Source organism: Hyperolius riggenbachi, chromosome 2 (assembly GCF_040937935.1).
Source record: "Hyperolius riggenbachi isolate aHypRig1 chromosome 2, aHypRig1.pri, whole genome shotgun sequence".
Classification (NCBI taxonomy): Eukaryota; Metazoa; Chordata; class Amphibia; order Anura; family Hyperoliidae; genus Hyperolius; species Hyperolius riggenbachi.
The window spans coordinates 534,728,675-534,746,866 of NC_090647.1; the positions used below are offsets into that span (position 1 = coordinate 534,728,675).

General features: G+C 47.5%; 1 protein-coding gene across 3 annotated transcripts in view; it reads left to right on the forward strand.

Moving 5' to 3' along the window:
• TBC1D23 (TBC1 domain family member 23) overlaps positions 1–11,048 on the forward strand; it is a 119,189-nt gene extending 108,141 nt beyond the window's left edge. For all 3 annotated transcript variants that reach the window (XM_068270690.1, XM_068270688.1, XM_068270689.1), the window contains one exon: positions 10,032–11,048. In XM_068270690.1, coding sequence (XP_068126791.1) covers positions 10,032–10,113 — 82 coding nt within the window. In that variant the 3' untranslated portion in view covers positions 10,114–11,048. The remainder of the gene's footprint in view (positions 1–10,031) is intronic.
• The last annotated feature ends 7,144 nt before the right edge of the window (positions 11,049–18,192 follow it).

The following is an 18,192-nucleotide window of genomic DNA, read 5'->3' on the forward strand; positions in this document are numbered from 1 at the left end:
AATGTCAGTGCTCAAAACTGATTGCATGAGGACCCCCAGCCAATTCCCCCACTTTCCATCATACCGAAAAGACTGCCACTGCTTGGGGAAATAGCAGTGGCCATCTTGCAGGCGGAGCAACGGCCATGTGGTTCGGCCATATTGCGAACTAACTGCAACAAAGGAACTTTGTCTTTTCCCGAACGGACTTTCCACAGAATCATAAGTATTCGTTCTTTTTATCCCTTTTTCTTTTATGTACTGTGTTATCACTGTCTCTCATCGTTTAATTGTTCACGATTGTCTGTATATATTAATTATTTATATTGTAACAAATAAAGGCTTTTTAAAAGGTCTTTACCTCTCAGTAAAACCTTCTATTCAGTATACACAGACGAGACCTAAACTTCCGAAGGGACGCTACTGTTTTGATAGATAGATAGGAATTGCACAGTTTTAACCGGTTGTTTGTTTCACAGGTCTATAGCCAGTTAGCAGTTATCTCTGGGCTGATAGAAAACAGAGATGGTGGCAAATCTACCCCTGGGTTGGAGTAAAAGTGTATTTTCGTAACCTCACAGGCTCCCTACTGCGTCGTGACGCTCAAACTCCGCCAATTCTACGCAGATTGCGTCCATAGCTCTCAATCTGTGTGCTAGAATCGGATCGGACGGTTTTGCGTGTTCACGGCCAGTGGGGCTCGTGTGACAAGGGCATTGCAGTAGTCAAGGCGGGAAATTATGAGGGCATGGATGAGGAGTTTGGTGGTGGCAGAGGTCAGGAAAGGGCGAATCTTACAGATGTTACGAAGGTGGAAGTTGCAGGACTTTGTGAGGATTTGGATGTGGGAAGTGAAGGAGAGTGTGGAGTCCAGGGTGACACCCAGACAACGGGCTTGAGAGGTAGGGCGAATGGTAGTGTGGTTAACAGTGACATGCACATCTGGGAGGTTCGTGAATGGCCGGGGTGGGAAGATCATAAATTCCGTTTTGTCTAGATTTAGTTTGTTTAGTTAGTTTCTAGATTTTAGTTCCTAGCGGTAAGGATGAGCCTGACTAGCTAGGAACGGTAAGGAAGAGTCAGGCTCATCCAGCAATTATGAATCTGCACACAAATCATTAACACAATCCTCTGTATTGGATCCAATATAAAAAATTCTAAGTGTAAAAAAAAAAAAAAAAAAGCTATGTGCAGCACTACTGCCCAAAGCAACCAGCATTAAAGAGACTCTGTATTGGAAAAAATGCCCCTGGGGGGTACTCGCCTCACGAGGGGGAAGCCTCTGGATCCTATCGAGGCTTCTCCCGTCCTCCTCCGTCCCACGGCGGTCTTGTTGCAGCCCACTGAATACACAGCCGACAGTTTGCCAGGCTGTGCAATATTTACCTTTCCGTCTACAGAGGGGGCGCTGTTGCGGCTCTCAGCTCGGAAATAGGCAGAAATAGCTGATCTCAGTCAGGTCCGCTATACTGCGCATGAGGCTTGCGTCTGCGCAGTAGAGCGGACCCGACTGGGATCGGCTATTTCCGAGCTGAGTGCCGCTACTGCGCCTACACTGGAGACAGGAAGGTAAATATTTACATCCCCGCTGTTCGGGGAGCTCTATCGCTGCCGCTGTGGGACACAGGAGGGCGGGGGAAGCCTCGATAGGATCCAGAGGTGAGTACCCCCCAGGGGAGTTTTTTGTTGATACAGATCCGCTTTAACCACTTAATGACAAGCTGACTTATAAAAACGTCCTGCTAGAGCCTCTCAACGGCTCCAGGACGTTTTTATAAGTCAAACAGTGCTACTGTGCACGTGCACGCTCCCGCGAGTGCACGTGAAAAAAGTGAGGAAAAAAAACCCATAGAAAAAATCAGGGCTGTGGAGTCGTGGAGTCTGAGTCGGGGCAATTTTGGGTGCCTGGAGTCGGAAAAAAATGCTCAGACTCCGACTCCTAAAGAATTTAAACTGTAATTAAAATAGAAAATATGATAAAATGTTCTATTTCTCAGATAATAGTCATCATAAATAATTTATACATACAGTAATAGCTGTGCTTAGTCCACAAAAATGAAATAAACCAATCAAAATTAGTTACCGTATTTGTCGCCGTATAAGACACACTTTTTCTCCCCCAAAAATGGGGAGAAAAAGTCCCTGCGTCTTATACGGCAAAGGCAGGGAATCCCCAACTTAATAACGCCCGCCGATACGAACCGCCGACCCGCCGCCATGTTGGGGATTCCCTGCCTGCCTTCCCCGTGCCTGCCCGAGTCTCCTGGCCCCCCTTGTGGAGTGTCAATAGCGGCGGCAACTTACCTTTGGCAGGCTCCCGTGCTGATCCTAGATCATTGCGCTGCCCCCGCTAGCCTCCTCTGCCTCCCCCTGCTTATCTGGCCCCCCCCCCGGGTGTAGGAATAAGTATCGGTAGCTTACCTCAGCTGTGCGCCCGCGATGACTGCAGACATCCGTCTTCCAGGCACTTCTCGCTCTAGTGACCGGCTTTGAACTGCGCGTCATCAGTTCAAGCCGGTCACTAGAGCGAGAAGTGCCTGGAAGACGGATGTCTGCAGTCATCGCGGGCGCACTGTGGAGGTAAGCTACCGATACTTATTCCTACAACCGGGGGGGGGGGGGCAGATAAGCAGGGGGAGGCAGAGGAGGCTAGCGGGGGCAGCGCAATGAACTAGGATCAGTGTGGGAGCCTGCCAAAGGTAAGTTGCCGCCGCTATTGACACTTCCATCCGGGGGGGGGCAGGAGACGCAGGCGGGAGGGAGGAAGGCTGGGGGGAAAAGAGGACATATGGGGGGGCAAATGAGGAAATATGGGGGGCACAGGAGGACATATGGGCGGCACAGGAGCACACATATGGGGGCACATTAGGGCACACAGGACACATGGGGGCACAGGAGGACACATGGGGGGGGGCACATGAGGACACACAGAAGGACATGTATAAGACGCTCCTGGATATGGACACACCAGGTTTAGTATTTTTTTTTTCCCTGGTTTTTGCCCTTTAAACCTGGGTGCGTCTTATATTCCAGAGCGTCTTATACGGCGCGAAATACGGTACTTGTGCTGCCTCAATAAGGCAGTCCCCGTATTTTTAAAGTCAGATATACACATCTGATTGTGACTGTACAGTATATATGATGTGTACACAGGAATCTTTTATACATACTAAATAACATCTATGCTGTAAGTAAAAAGCCTGATGTGTAGCCGTGTCACAAATAGAGATGGTCAATGAGATGGAAATAATTCTGCGTTGATTCTGATTTATGCAAATGTATGCACTCTCTTTGCTCATGAAATCAAATAATTTGATATGTTGTTAAAATTTGGTTTGGTGACTACGAATGAAATGGTACCTGAGAAGGATGAAAAGAAAAGTTTTATACATACCTGGGGCTTCCTCCAGCCCCCTTCAGGCTAATCAGTCCCTCGCTGTCCACCTCCACCACCTGGATCTTCTGCTAGGAGTCCCGGTAATTCAGCCAGTCAGCGCTGTCCGGCCACATGCCGCTCCTACAGCCAGGAACATTCTACACCTGCGCAATAGTAATGCGCACGTGTAGTACGCTCCCGGCGGCGGAGTGTGTGCATGCGCACTATGCCAGACTGGCTCAAGTACCTGGACTCCTAGCAGAAGATCCAGGTAGTGGAGGAGGACAGCAAGGGACTGATTAGCCTGAAGGGGGCTGGAGGAAGCCCCAGGTATGTATAAAACTTTAATTTCATCTGTCTCAGGTTTGCTTTGTTACACAGTAATACTATACCCTACATATGCACTCCCCACAGAGCTGCAGGGAATCCACTGAGAATGTTGTGCACATTGAACACAGAGGTGTTGTCTATCACCCATAAACCTGGTTCAGATTGTACATGAACAATGTGTAATAGAGGAAGAATCCCCTTATTCCCCTGCAGAGTACCTGCAAATCACTCTTACATGTACCCACAATTACATTGCCTAGGGCCTGATAGATGTTCTTTGTTCCGGTCTGTACCTTCTACAAGTACTCTTACCAAGGCTGTAGAAAGTGAGTTCCGCACGATGTCGGTAGAGTCAAACGGCTTTATTTAAATCAACACATAAGGGCTAAAATCCAACACCACATGCTGACATGTTTCGGACGTTGCACGTCCTTAATCATAGCATAGGTGCAAGTGAGCAAGGGTGGTCCTTTAAAAAGAGTGGAACCACACCCGGCAACACATGCTCAAAGCTCCACCTTCACAGAAAAGTGTATCCTAAAAGATTGGGCAATATCCCAAACAATGTAATCAGGATAAAAACATATACAAAAGTATAAATGCTTATGATTAAATACGTTACAAAGATACGCAGCAATAAATACAATACAGTATTGTATAAAGCAAACCAATTGATTAAGGCAAAACAAAACAAAAACAAGAACAGTATATTTATTAGGTGACTGAGTGTAGGTCCCATCTGGCGTTAAGGCCTCTTGGTGAGCGTGTCCCTAGCTGGAAAATCCAATATGCTTCTCGAGTGAGGAGACGTTTGTAAACGTCCCCTCCTCTCTGGGGTCTTTGGACACGCTCTATACCTTGAAATGAAAAAGAGGACATATCACCTGAATGGACCGACCTAAAATGCTTGGCCACATTGGATATCTCCACAATGAGCCAGCCAGCTCCCCTATAGTGTTCACCTATCCGTTGTCTGAGGTGTCGAGTAGTACACCCCACATATTGTACCTGACATAAAGAACATGAAATAAGATAGACAACGGACTTAGTATGACAATTTATGTATTGTTTGATAGGGAAAGTTTTCCCGTTAGAAAGGGAAATAACAGATCGAGTGGTATTATGAACCCTACAATAATGGCAGGTAGAAAAATTGCATCTATATGAACCTAGGGTAGTTAGCCAACACGGTCGTTGTGTGCTGGTGGAAAACAAACTGGGGGACAAAATGCTCCAATTATATATGGGCTGGTGGGAGGAACTCCACTTGTTCAGCGATTCTAACATTTTTTCGAGTCATATTGTGTGGTATGGCAGATACATAGATGACCTGTTGGTCGTCTGGGACGGCACGCACGACGAGGCTCTGAAGTTTGTTGACTTCCTTTAATATTAATAATTTGAATCTTGCTTTTACCTTTCAATGGTCACCTCGAGAGGTCAATTATCTTGATCTCACTCTTAGAGGCGATTCCGCCCTGGCCTCAGTAATCTCTAGCACGTACCGCAAGCCCTGCAGTGGCAACTCCACCCTGAGAGCGAACAATTGCCATCCCTTTCACACTATCCGAGCAGTCCCGGTAGGTGAGTCCATACGGATTCGCAGGAATTGCTCTGGTGTTTCGGTCCTTGGGGTGGAGTTGGACACTGTAGGTTCTTGTCTTGCGGAGCGTGGGTACTTCAATTGGATGATACAGAGGGGGAGGAGACAGGCCCTCATGAGAACCAGGGAGGAACTTTTACATCCCAGTTCCCGTGGGGCACGTTCACGATCAAAGAGGGATACAGTATTTGTGACCACATATAGTCAAGATTATAGACAAGTCATACAGATCGTTAAAACATGTCTGCCAGTACTGCAGGCTGATGACACTCTCAATGTGATTCTCAAACAAGGAGTCAGTTTTGCTAGCAGAAAGGCCCCTACATTGGGGAGCATTTTGTCCCCCAGTTTGTTTTCCACCAGCACACAACGACCGTGTTGGCTAACTACCCTAGGTTCCCCCCCCCCCCCCCCCCCCCCCCCGGAAAAAAATGCGATTAAAGGACAGTTAGATTGGCAGCACTTTTCACGAAATGCAATTTAAAATAACGGTGAAGTTGTGTGGCGCCAGAAAACACAAGGGTTTCGTTGAGCGGCCGCGCCGAAAAATGGGTGTGGCCATGGACCAGAAGCGGGCAAATTTACATGAACTTAGCAATAGATTATGACAGTGGTGGCGAACCTTTTGGAGGCCGAGTGTCCAAACTGCAACCCAAAAGTCACTTATCTATCGCAAAGTGGCAACAGCAATTTAAACTACATACAAACGTTTTAACTCATACATGAACATTATGGAAAATCCAAGTTGAAAATAAACTCTGAAGATAAACAATTTCATCCATCCTACTCCTGAAAAATGTATTTTATTTTTTTTAGAACCTCCCAGTTTTATTTTCCGTTTTAAAAAGCTAAAAAAGGTTTAATGCTATTGTCTCATGATGATGATTCAGCTTTTCCATAGTCTCACAGTTCGCAATCATGTGACCCCCAACAAGACAAATTCAGGCACATTCAGCAATCATGAGGCCCCCAACAAATCATGAGGCCCCCAACAAGGCAAATTCAGCAATCGTGATGCCCCCAACAAATGAGGCCCCCAACAAGACAAATTCAGCAGTCATGAGGCACATAAATAGAGAGCAATTCACATAAATAGGCAGAATGCCCCTTTAATATGGTAGACACCTTTTACCTGGCTTCTGTATTCTCCTCTACTGGCTGCTGTGCCTGGCTGGCCTGGCAATAGTGTTTTCGGCCAGATTGGTGATGATGTGTGGGCTGAAAGGCCTTGCGGTGCTGCTGTGGCCGGGCTGGTGGTGATGCTGTGGTGTGGCCGGATGAGGTAGTAACAGGTGTCCCCCCAGCTAGATAGTGACAGGTGTCCCCCCAGCTAGATAGTGACAGGTGTCCCCCCAGTTAGATAGTGACAGGTGCCCCCCCAGTTAGATAGTGACAGGTGCCCCCCCCCAGTTAGTGACAGGTGTCCCCCCAGCTAGATAGTGACAGGTGTCCCCCCAGTTAGATAGTGACAGGTGTCCCCCCAGTTAGATAGTGACAGGTGTCCCCCCAGTTAGATAGTGACAGGTGTCCCCCCAGTTAGATAGTGACAGGTGCCCCCCCAGTTAGTGACAGGTGCCCCCCCAGTTAGATAGTGACAGGTGCCCCCCCCCAGTCACATAGTGACAGGTGTCCCCCCCCCCCAGTTAGATAGTGACAGGTGCCCCCCCCCCCAGTTAGAGTGACAGGTTCCCCCCAGTTAGAGTGACAGGTTCCCCCCAGTTAGAGTGACAGGTTCCCCCCAGTTAGAGTGACAGGTGCCCCCCAGTTAGAGTGACAGGTTCCCCCCAGTTAGAGTGACAGGTTCCCCCTAGTTAGAGTGACAGGTTCCCCCCAGTTAGAGTGACAGGTGCCCCCCAGTTAGAGTGACAGGTGCCCCCCAGTTAGAGTGACAGGTGCCCCCCAGTTAGAGTGACAGGTGCCCCCCCAGTTATAGTGACAGGTTCCCCCCAGTTAGAGTGACAGGTGCCCCCCCCCCCCCCAGTTAGAGTGACAGGTTTCCCCCAGTTAGAGTGACAGGTGCCCCCCAGTTAGAGTGACAGGTGCCCCCCCCAGTTAGAGTGACAGGTTCCCCCTAGTTAGAGTGACAGATGCCCCCCCCAGTTATAGTGACAGGTTCCCCCCAGTTAGAGTGACAGATGCCCCCCCCCCCCCCAGTTATAGTGACAGGTTCCCCCCAGTTAGAGTGACAGATGCCCCCCCCCAGTTATAGTGACAGGTTCCCCCCAGTTAGTGACAGATGCCCCCCCCCCCAGTTATAGTGACAGGTTCCCCCCAGTTAGAGTGACAGATGCCGCCCCCCCCCCAGTTATAGTGACAGGTTCCCCCCAGTTAGAGTGACAGATGCCCCCCCCCAGTTATAGTGACAGGTTCCCCCCAGTTAGTGACAGATGCCCCCCCCAGTTATAGTGACAGGTTCCCCCCAGTTAGAGTGACAGATGCCGCCCCCCCCCCCCCAGTTATAGTGACAGGTTCCCCCCAGTTAGAGTGACAGGTGCCCCCCCAGTCAGCGTCCATTACCTCGCTCCTGTGCCCCGCTGCCTCACAGCTCAGACCTCACAGATCGCGGCGACTGAAACAAGCAGAGCGCGCGCATAACACCCGCGCGCATAACACCCGCGCGGCAGAACGTCACATGGGGAAGTGATTGATTTCACTTCCGCATGTGACGTACTCCGTGCGAGCGTTATGCGCGCGCAGCGCGCTCTGTCTGCCTCCTGTCGCTGCGATCTGTGAGGTCTGAGCTGAGCTGTGAGGCAGCGGGGACACAGGAGAGGCCACACAAGAGAGAGCAGGCATGGCGCCCATAGCGCACGCCATGCCTGCATCTCCAGGAGAGGAGCGGGCCGAAACAGGAGGCCTGGCGGGCCGGATGCTGCCCGCGGGCCGCCAGTTGGACAACACTGCCTGTATTGTATTTATTGCTGCGTATCTTTGTAACGTATTTAATCATAAGCATTTATACTTTTGTATATGTTTTTATCCTGATTACATTGTTTGGGATATTGCCCAATCTTTTAGGACAGTGGTGCCCAACCTTTTTTTGCCCGCGGGCCGAACTTCATATCAAGATAAATTTTGTGGGCCGAAATTTATCTTGATACATACATACAAAATTTAAATATAAATCTTTAACTTATTTCTAGTAACAGTTAACATGGAGTTGGAAAAGGAAGGAAAACGGCAAACCAAGAATTGTACTAACCGTTTGATGCCCATTTTCTGGGTTACCGGGGTGTATGTACAGAAGCTTTCTAGGTGATTAACACCCTCCCCCCCCCCCCCCCCCCCCTGCCCAGCACAAGTGCTGTGTGAGCTGCGGGTAGTTGTGGCCTACAATTCAGCAGAAGCCAGGGTCTCAGTTAGTTGCCACAGCCTAGCCACGGGTGAAGGTCAGCTTGACCGGCTGTCCCTTGAGGTGAGAGGCCGGAGCAGTGGCAAATCATCTGGGAGAGGAGAGCCGGAGCACGTGAGGAGAGCCAAAGCAAGAATTCGTGCTGAGGAGGAGGATACAGGATTGTGTGATAGATTTCTTGTGCTCTCGTTCTTTGCAGTAGCGCTCTGATAGTTAGAGACTCTTGCCCATTGGTTGCTGTAGCAACCTCTCGCCAATAAGAATAAGGCTGATTCCTATGGTAGGGTGGTTCCTGCAGCAACCAATGAATTAGGGTCTCTAACTATCACAGCGCTACTGCAGAGAACGTGACTACACTGTGTAAACCTCTGACATAGTATGAGACAATCCCCAATCCTCCTCCTTGGGACACTTCTGCGGGCCACAAAAGTTGGCTTCGCGGGCCACAAATGGCCCACGGGCCTTAGGTTGGGCACAGCTGTTTTAGGATACACTTTTCTGTGAAGGTGGAGCTTTGAGCATGTGTTGCCAGGTGTGGTTCCACTCTTGTTTTTCCCTTTAAAATGCATAGAAAATAAAGTAATTACTGAAAACAAATATCAACCCCAAAAAGCCTAATTGGTGGTGGGAAAAAAAACAAGATATAAATCATTTCATTGTGATAAGTAGTGATTAAGCTATTTGCAAATGAAAGGGATGAGCACTGAAAGGTGAAAATCGCTCTTGTCTGTTAGGGTGCGTACACACGCACCACTTCCGCCAATGACGGGTCTGTCAGACCCTCCCGCTGGGCGGACGTTCAGCCCACAGTAGCGTGTGTACGCGCTGTTGGCAGACTGATAAGGCTGTTTCTGAACGATCCGCTGAGCGAACAAACCCATCATTTGTGAACAAACCCATCATTCTATGGAACAAACTGTAGAAAATGAAGACACTCTGTAAATACATACATACAGACTTTCAAAGAGCTTTAGATTACAATTAGTACACAATTTGCATCTGCTTTGCATTCAGGGCGTGTATTTAGTTCCAGAGGGGCTCTGCATTGCCTCTGTAGGCTTGCAATCAGATGCATCCATGAGCGCTGTCACCAGTCTGTATGTTTGTTTTATGAAATGTAGGTCTTCCCCAAGGGGGTAAATCACCGCTGTGGGGAAGTCTATTAGGTTATAATTTGTGCACATGTCATCACTGAAGCTAACACCCCCCTTTGCCTGTAGTGAAAGCCATGTGTGTACTTTAGTCCAGTAGTTATTGGAGCTCTGCACATCTATGCAAAAAAATAATTCAGGTATGAGTTTTGAAAGCTCTGCCATTACTCCTGCTGTATGACTCTGTAAATACATACATACCATTCAATATCTCCACTCACTCATATTTGTTTCTTGTAGGTACTTAATACCCAACGCAGGGGACGCTACCAAAGCCATTAAACAACAGATCATCAAAGTCCTGGATGCCTTGGAAAGCTAACAGCACCTTTACCACCCTTTTCTATTTGTCGACAGGATTATATAATAGTTTATTTAATTTTCCTGGGGTTCTATTTCATAAACACTCCTTTTGCATAAGTTGTTTTTGTACGATACCCATTTCGGCAAAAGTACATCGCCGAGACGTGACCGTTCAGAAGACTGCGGACACCATCATTCCCGGCTTCGCAAAACGGAGGCAATGCAGAAACCACAGGATTCAGATAAAGCAAAAATCCCCCCATTTAATTTTGTAAATAAAAGGAGACAAACACTCAGGTTGGCCCATCTGTGACGGTAAGCACAGAGCCCTGATTGGATCAGTATTGACCGCCAACGATGCGCAGACAGGACTGCATTATGCATCGGACGTATCTTCTCATCTTAACCAAATCTCCTTTGAATACGACATACTAACCATATGCTGTAATTAGCTTTTGCATTCCGTGTATGTTTTCCACAGGGCTAGAAGTATACCACCCAGTTTTTTCATAACCATGCAAGTTTTTGAATCGTGGAAAATGATTGGTTTATAAGGAAACTGTTATGGATTGGCCACCTTTTTGGGGGTGGATCTTGGTGGAGTTTGAGCAGTTGAGGGTTCACACTATAAGTAAAGGCTTCAGGCTTACAGAAGAAATGTAGAAACTTCTTGCTCTGGCCTTTTGTCTTCGAATGCGGTGCTTGGAAGAACGGATTACGACCCACATTTCTGGCATCTTCTAACCCAAAAAAGTCCTGCATGAGGCAGCGAGGTTGCTGCATTCCCTGTGGACTTCTCTAACCACTGCTGACTGTGTGACCTCATGCAGCCTGTAGGGGCACCAGAGAGCATCAGTTTCACTTTGCTTGCGCTGGACTTTGGGTTGTAGACTTCATACAGCACAAGACCTAAGGAGCTTTTAAAATAAATAATGAGTGAGAATAATCTGATAACCGCACTGTTTACGGGTGATTTTTGTCCTTGCTGAAGTTGCTTTTATTTTAAAATGGAACTAAACTCGAAACTTCCTCTCTGCTCTAAAAGATTAGCCACAGCATGATAATATTTGTGGGGGAAAAATATTTATTACAATTTATGGAAATCCAACAAAAAACTCTTTTTACTTTGCGGGGAGCACTGAAAGGGTTAAAGGGAACCTAAACTGAGAGGGATAAGGATGTTTCCTTTTGAATAATACCAGTTGCCTGGCAGTTCTGCTGATCTATTTGGCTGCAGTAGTAAGTGGATAACATACCTGAAACAAGCATGCAGCTAATCCAGTCTGACTTCAGTCAGAGCACCTGACCTTCATGCTTGTTCAGGGGCTGTGGCTGAAAGTATTAGAGACACAGGATCAGCAGGAGTCAGGCAACTAGTATTATTTTAAAAGGAGAAATCCATATCCTTCTCATTTTAGGTTCCCTTTAATCTTCGCTGTTTACTGCATGGGTAGAGCAGAGCTCCTGCAGTCTGTTCACAGCTGCTAAGAACTAATTAGACACTTAGTTCTGGCTAAACAAACACAGAAATACAGAACAGTAAATTTATTCAGCAACTATATGTGGAGTAAAGTCTTTTCATTGTGTGCTGTGCAAGAGTTTGGGTCTGCTTTAAAGAGAACCTGAGGTGGGGTTCTGACAATGCTATCTGCAAACAGAGGCTGGGTCTGCTTATTTTGCCCAGCCTCTGTTGCTATCCAGATCCCCCCTAAGTTCCCCCTGCGCTCCGTTCTCCCCCATAAATCGTAGCCGCGCTGTCGACATGCAGCGTGTCGCAGCGGGCTGTGTTTAACACTGTACTGTCAGTCTCGCCGCTCCCCTGCCTCCTGCATAGCTCTGGGCCCCGCCTGCGTCCCTCCCCCCCCCCCCCCCGCTGATTGGAGGGAAGGGACGCGGGCGGGGACCGGAGCTATGCAGGAGGCGCGGGAGTGGCGAGAGTGACAGCTGCTGATGTAAACACAGCACGCTGCGTGTCGACAGCACGGCTGTGATTTATGAGGCCAGCAGAGCGCAGGGGGAACTGTATAGCGACAGAGGTTGGGCAGTATAGGCAGACCCAGCCTCTGTGTGCAGATAGCATTGTCAGAACCTTTAAAGGGAACATTAACTGAACGGGGGGTAGAGAGTTTCACTTACCTGGGGCTATTACCAGCCCCCTGCAGCAGTCCTGTGCCCTCGGAGCTGCTCTGGAATCCTCCGGTCCCCCGCTGTCACTTAGGTTCATTTTGACGACTCATCAGTCGGCCGGCCGCCATGCGTATTATTGGACGCATTCCCTACTGCAAATAGCGCTGTTGCGGACCGCAACGCGTACAAAAATACGCGTGCGGAATGCGGCAACGCGTATTTTCCCAGAACGTCCCTGGGACAGCACCCCTCCTCTGAGACTTGTCTCCCTCCCACTTCTGGACAGGAAGCTATTAATAAAATAAATTTGCATAATGGACAGCAGACATAAATACAAGCCACTCACAGATGTTCTCCAGTTGTTTTTCCTGTCCCGGACGGAGGCGGTGGGGAGGTCTCTATGCTCCCATGTCAGGTGGCAGGTGCAGTGGTGGAGCAGGCAAATCGGGCTGAGCAGGGGACTCAGTGTGCCGCGCGTCCAGCGTATGGGAGGCTTCTCCACGGAATCCGGACGATTTATGGACGGCAGAGCGCTTTCCGGAAGTTCCGGTGGAGGCGCAGTGACGTCATGCGCAGGCGTCCCGCATGACGGAGATCACGTGACCGGGCTGAGTGCAGGCCGCGGCGGTGATTGGAGGAGCTGATGCGGAGAAGTGCGGACCAGCTGAAAATCATCAAGGAGGAGGAGCTGGAGGTGAGGGTAGGGCTTTTAAGCCCAAAAATTGTTTTATGGTCTCAATGCTGCTGGTGACCATGGAGGACGCCGCAGGCCTTTCTAATCTGCAATCTGCAGAGTCTGGCCCTGAACCCTCTCTGGTGAGCAAATGTATGGTCTTTTGCGGACACTGCTGTTAGTTTACACTGAGGGGACTGATGACTTTTTTTCTGTTTAATATTTTTCAGCCCAAACCTGCTAAATCTGACAAGAGTGATAAAGATAAAGACAAGTCATCTTCTCAGTCCACTCAGAGTAGACATGCATTAACCTCCAAAGAAAGACGATGTGTTATATGTAGTAACCGTATATCTTCATCAGCTCCTACCTCCAGGAAATTATGTCAATATTGTACCGACAAAATTGTTAAAGACGAATCGCCAGTTGTTTTCAAGGATTTAATGGGGTGGATGCGTTCAGAGATGTCTTCTGCTATAAAGGATATAAAAGACTCAGCTATAGCCTCTACTTCTGCTGCTGCTGCTTCTGCTTCAACTTCTGCTTCAGTGCCTCAGGATAGCGATGTTCAGATTCAGGGGCCCCCCTCTATTACTGATATCTCTGTGCGGGCAGTTCCACCTCCTCCCCTCAGCTCAAAAAGAAAAAGGGGTGAGGAGTCAGAAGGATCGCAAATTTCTGAGGAGGAGGGAGAAATCTCCTCCTTTGAAGAAATATCCGCTGAGGATACTGTGGATAGATCTGATACGCATCAGAAATTTGCTTTTCACCAGAACTTATGAAAGAATTATTGTCTGATATGCATATTGCCATGGGAATCACTATTGAAAAGAAACCTTTGACGCCCTTGGATCAAATGTACGAGAGCTTGTCAGACCCCCAGACTTGTTTCATCCCAGTCCATTCCTCTTTAAAAGATGTGATTAGGAAGGAGTGGGATGATCCAGAGAAGAGGGCCTTTTGGCCCCGTTCCTTATGTCGTAGATACCCGTTTTCTGCGGAAGACCAAAAATTCTGGGGTAATTCTCCCAAGCTCGATCCATCTTTTTCGAGGGTATCAAAGAAGACAGATTTACAGTTTGAAAATTTTGGGAACTTAAAAGATCCCATTGATAAAAAGACTGACAATCTCTTAAGAAGGGCTTGGGAGTCTTCTTCCCTAACATTTAAACCCTCAGTAGCCTCTACGGCAGTGGGTAGGTCCTTAAGAACCTGGCTAGCAGAAACCCAGGATAAGATAGCTGTTGGAGTCCCTAGAGAAGAGATTCTTAAAGACTTCCCTAGGTTGTTTAATGCCACCAATTATCTCACTGATGCGGCGGATGATACGGTAAAGCTAACAGCCAGAACCACGGCCCTGGTTAATTCAGCTAGGCGTGGGGTATGGGTGAAAACTTGGCAGGGGGATAACTCTTCCCGTTCTAAGTTATGTGGTTTACCATGTGAAGGAGAATTCCTTTTCGGTTCTAAATTAGAGCAAACACTAGAAAGAACTGCAGATGCGAAGAAAATTTTTCCCGCGAAGAGGAGGCCCTTTCAATCTAGGCGTTCCTTTCGCCCCCCTAATAAACCAGATCCAGACCCTAAAACCTCCTCTAGAAGGAGATGGGGGCCCAATAAACCACAAAGAGGCAGGTCTAGCCTTGCCCAAAATCCAAAACAAACTGAACAATGACGTCAGGCTACCAGTGGGAGGAAGGTTATCCCACTTCTACGAGCTGTGGCGTCACCTCCTTCCTCACAATCAATGGATGGAGACAATTGTGTTAGAAGGTTATACCATAGAGTTCAAATCCCCACCTCCGCTAAGATTCTGGATAAATCAGGAACAGAGGTCTCGAGTACAGAGAGAGGCCCTACAAAAGGAAATTTCAGCATTGCTACAAAAAAGAGTAATCAGGGAAGTTCCAGCATGTCAAAGAGGACTGGGGTGTTATTCCCCGATATTTCTGGTAAAAAAGCCTCAAGGGGAGTTTCGATTTATTCTCAACCTAAAAATATTGAACAAGACCGTAAGGTACAGAAAATTCAGAATGGACAACATCAAATCAGTAGTAAATCTGTTACAAAAGAACTGTTTCCTGGCATCACTAGACTTGAAAGACGCTTATTTGCATATCCCGATAAATCTGATATCGCAACAGTTCCTGAGATTTGCCACCTGCGTTCAGGGAGAGGTAAGACACTTCCAATTTAACGCATTACCTTTTGGCCTGTCCTCGGCCCCGTGGCTTTTCACAAAGCTTATGTCTGAAGTATTAGCAGTGTTGAGAACTAAGTCAGTAAATGTTTTAGCCTACTTAGATGATTTATTATTTTGGGGTGACTCAGCAGATTCTGTAAGAGCACAGGTAGATCTTTCCCTCGATTTTCTGCAGTCTCTAGGGTGGCTAATTAACTGGTCCAAGTCTTCCATTGAGCCCAGGCAATCTATGGAATTTTTGGGGTTGACTATTTCAACTGTGGATGAGAAAGTATACCTACCTCACAGAAAGATATCTGCCATTCTAAATACTGTTATTTCTTTTCAGGCAATGGGTTCGATCAGGTTGAGGAAAGCCATGTCGGTCCTAGGACTACTAACCTCCTCCTTTCCAGCAGTCCAATGGGGTCAGTTACATTCCAGAATTCTTCAAAAATGGATTCTCAGAAACTGGAACAAGGACATTGCTTCTCTAGAGAGGAAGGTATTAATTCCATACTCAGTGAAAGCATCTCTCAGGTGGTGGCAAGATCCTGTAAGACTGTCACAAGGTTGACTGTGGTGCTTTCCAACACAAAAGACTCTGACAACGGATGCCAGCTCCTGGGGGTGGGGAGCTCATGTGGACGATCTTCCAGCACAGGGTCCTTGGTCAAATCTGATGAGGGGGAGATCATCAAACAGCAAGGAGTTACAGGCTGTATGGAAGGGTTTACAACATTTCAGCAGTCACATCAGTCAGTGTCATGTTCTGATACGCACAGACAACAACAGCGTTGTAGCATATATCAACCGGCAGGGAGGAACGAGAAGCCAACTATTAGAAAAACAGGCGTCCAGAATCCTTCACTGGTCCGAGGCCAATCTGAAATCCATCAGAGCAGTGCATCTGAAAGGGACAAGCAACCATCTAGCGGATTATCTAAGCAGATCTGTGTTGAGGCAGGACGAATGGTCCCTGAATCTGGAAGTGTTTCAGATCATCAGTTCAACATGGGCTCAGGCATCTGTGGACCTGTTTGCAAGAAGAATAAACGCAAAATGTCCAAAGTTCTGCTCTCTGTACCCTCAGGACAAACCATGGGCAATAGACGCTTTCTCGCTGAATTGGGGGTCAGAGCAGATGTATGCCTTTCCCCCGCTATCCCAGATATCGAGGGTTCTCAGCAAAATTTGTCAGGACAAAGCACGAGTAATTCTGATAGTTCCCTTTTGGCCAAAGAGACCTTGGTTCAGTCTTTTACAGAGATTAACAGCAGATGCTCCATTAATGTTGCCTCAACGTCCGGATTTACTCCAGCAGGGTCCAGCGTTCCATCCGAACCTACAGCAGATGCATCTCTCTGCATGGAACCTGAATGGAACATCTTAAAGGCAAAGGGTTTCTCGGATAATCTTTCGGAGACCTTAATTCAGAGTCGCAAGAAGGTCACTAGAGTTATATATCAGAAAGCCTGGAGAATATACAATGAGTGGTGTAGGGATAAAAAGATGGACATCCATTCATCCACTTCAGTATTGGAATTCCTGCAGTCAGGTTTTAAAAAAGGTTTAAGTATTAGTACTTTGAAAGTACAAACGGCAGCAATTAGTGTTTTTTTACAGCGAAAGTTGGCTCAGGAAGAATTCTTTGTGCGTTTTTTCCAGGCCCTGAAAAGACTACGACCTGTAGTTAGGCCAAAAACCCCTACTTGGGATTTGAATATTGTATTACAGGCTATGTGTGATCCCCCGTTTGAACCTCTGGATCAAATCTCCGAAAGAATGTTGTCTTTGAAGATCGCATTTCTCATAGCAATTACGTCGGCCAGAAGGGTAGGCGAATTGCAAGCTTTATCAATTAGGCCACCCTATTGTGTTGTCACGGATGATAAGGTTACTCTACGCCCAGATATAGCCTTTCTTCCTAAGGTAGTTTCAAAGTTTCACAGATCGCAAGAAATCTTTCTTCCTTCCTTTTGTGAAAATCAGTCAAATGATAAAGAGAAGCGTCTACATTGCCTGTATGTCAGGAGATCTTTGCTTCACTATCTGGATAGATCCAAAACTTGGAGAAGAACGGATGCTCTATTCATACTTTTTGGAGGAAAAAATAGAGGTTTACGTGCATCTAAAACTACTATTGCCAGATGGATAAGACAAGCTATTTCCACAGCCTATCAGTCGCAAGGAAAGACTGTACCAACATCTGTCAAGGCTCACTCTACAAGAAGTGTCTCGACATCCTGGGCAGAGAGGGCTGGGGCTTCCATCGAGCAGATTTGCAGAGCGGCTACCTGGTCCAGCCAAAACACATTTGTAAAACATTATAGACTTAATCTTTTGACAAGTGGTGATCTGTCTTTTGGTAGAAAAGTTCTACAGGCAGTAGTCCCACCCTAGTTATTCATCTTGTTCATCGTCTCAGAGGAGGGGTGCTGTCCCAGGGACGTTCTGGGAAAGACAACACTTACCTTCGGTAAAGTCTTTTCCAGTAGTCCAGGGGACAGCACCCCTACTTCCCACCCTATGTGGGATCTATTAAGAAAAGAAATTATGCAAGCACAGTACGGTGAGTCCGGGTCATCTTTTTTACTTACTGGAGAACATCTGTGAGTGGCTTGTATTTATGTCTGCTGTCCATTATGCAAATTTATTTTATTAATAGCTTCCTGTCCAGAAGTGGGAGGGAGACAAGTCTCAGAGGAGGGGTGCTGTCCCCTAGACTACTGGAAAAGACTTTACCGAAGGTAAGTGTTGTCTTTTGTACGCGTTGCGGTCCGCAACAGCGCTAATTGCAGTAGGGAATGCGTCCAATAATACGCATGGCGGCCGGCCGACTGGTGAGTCGTCAAAATGAACCTAAGTGACAGCGGGGGACCGGAGGATTCCAGAGCGGCTCCGAGGGCACAGGACTGCTGCAGGGGGCTGGTAAAAGCCCCAGGTAAGTGAAACTCTTTACCCCCCGTTCAGTTAAGGTTCCCTTTAAGGAGGCTTTCATTATTTTTTGCTCCGCAAAGTAGAATTCCTGAGAGCTGCTTTCCCTACTGCCTGCTGAAGGGGGTCACCCTACTGAGAGGATGGTTGAGAGCTGGTTGACTTGTTTGGTGCCATGA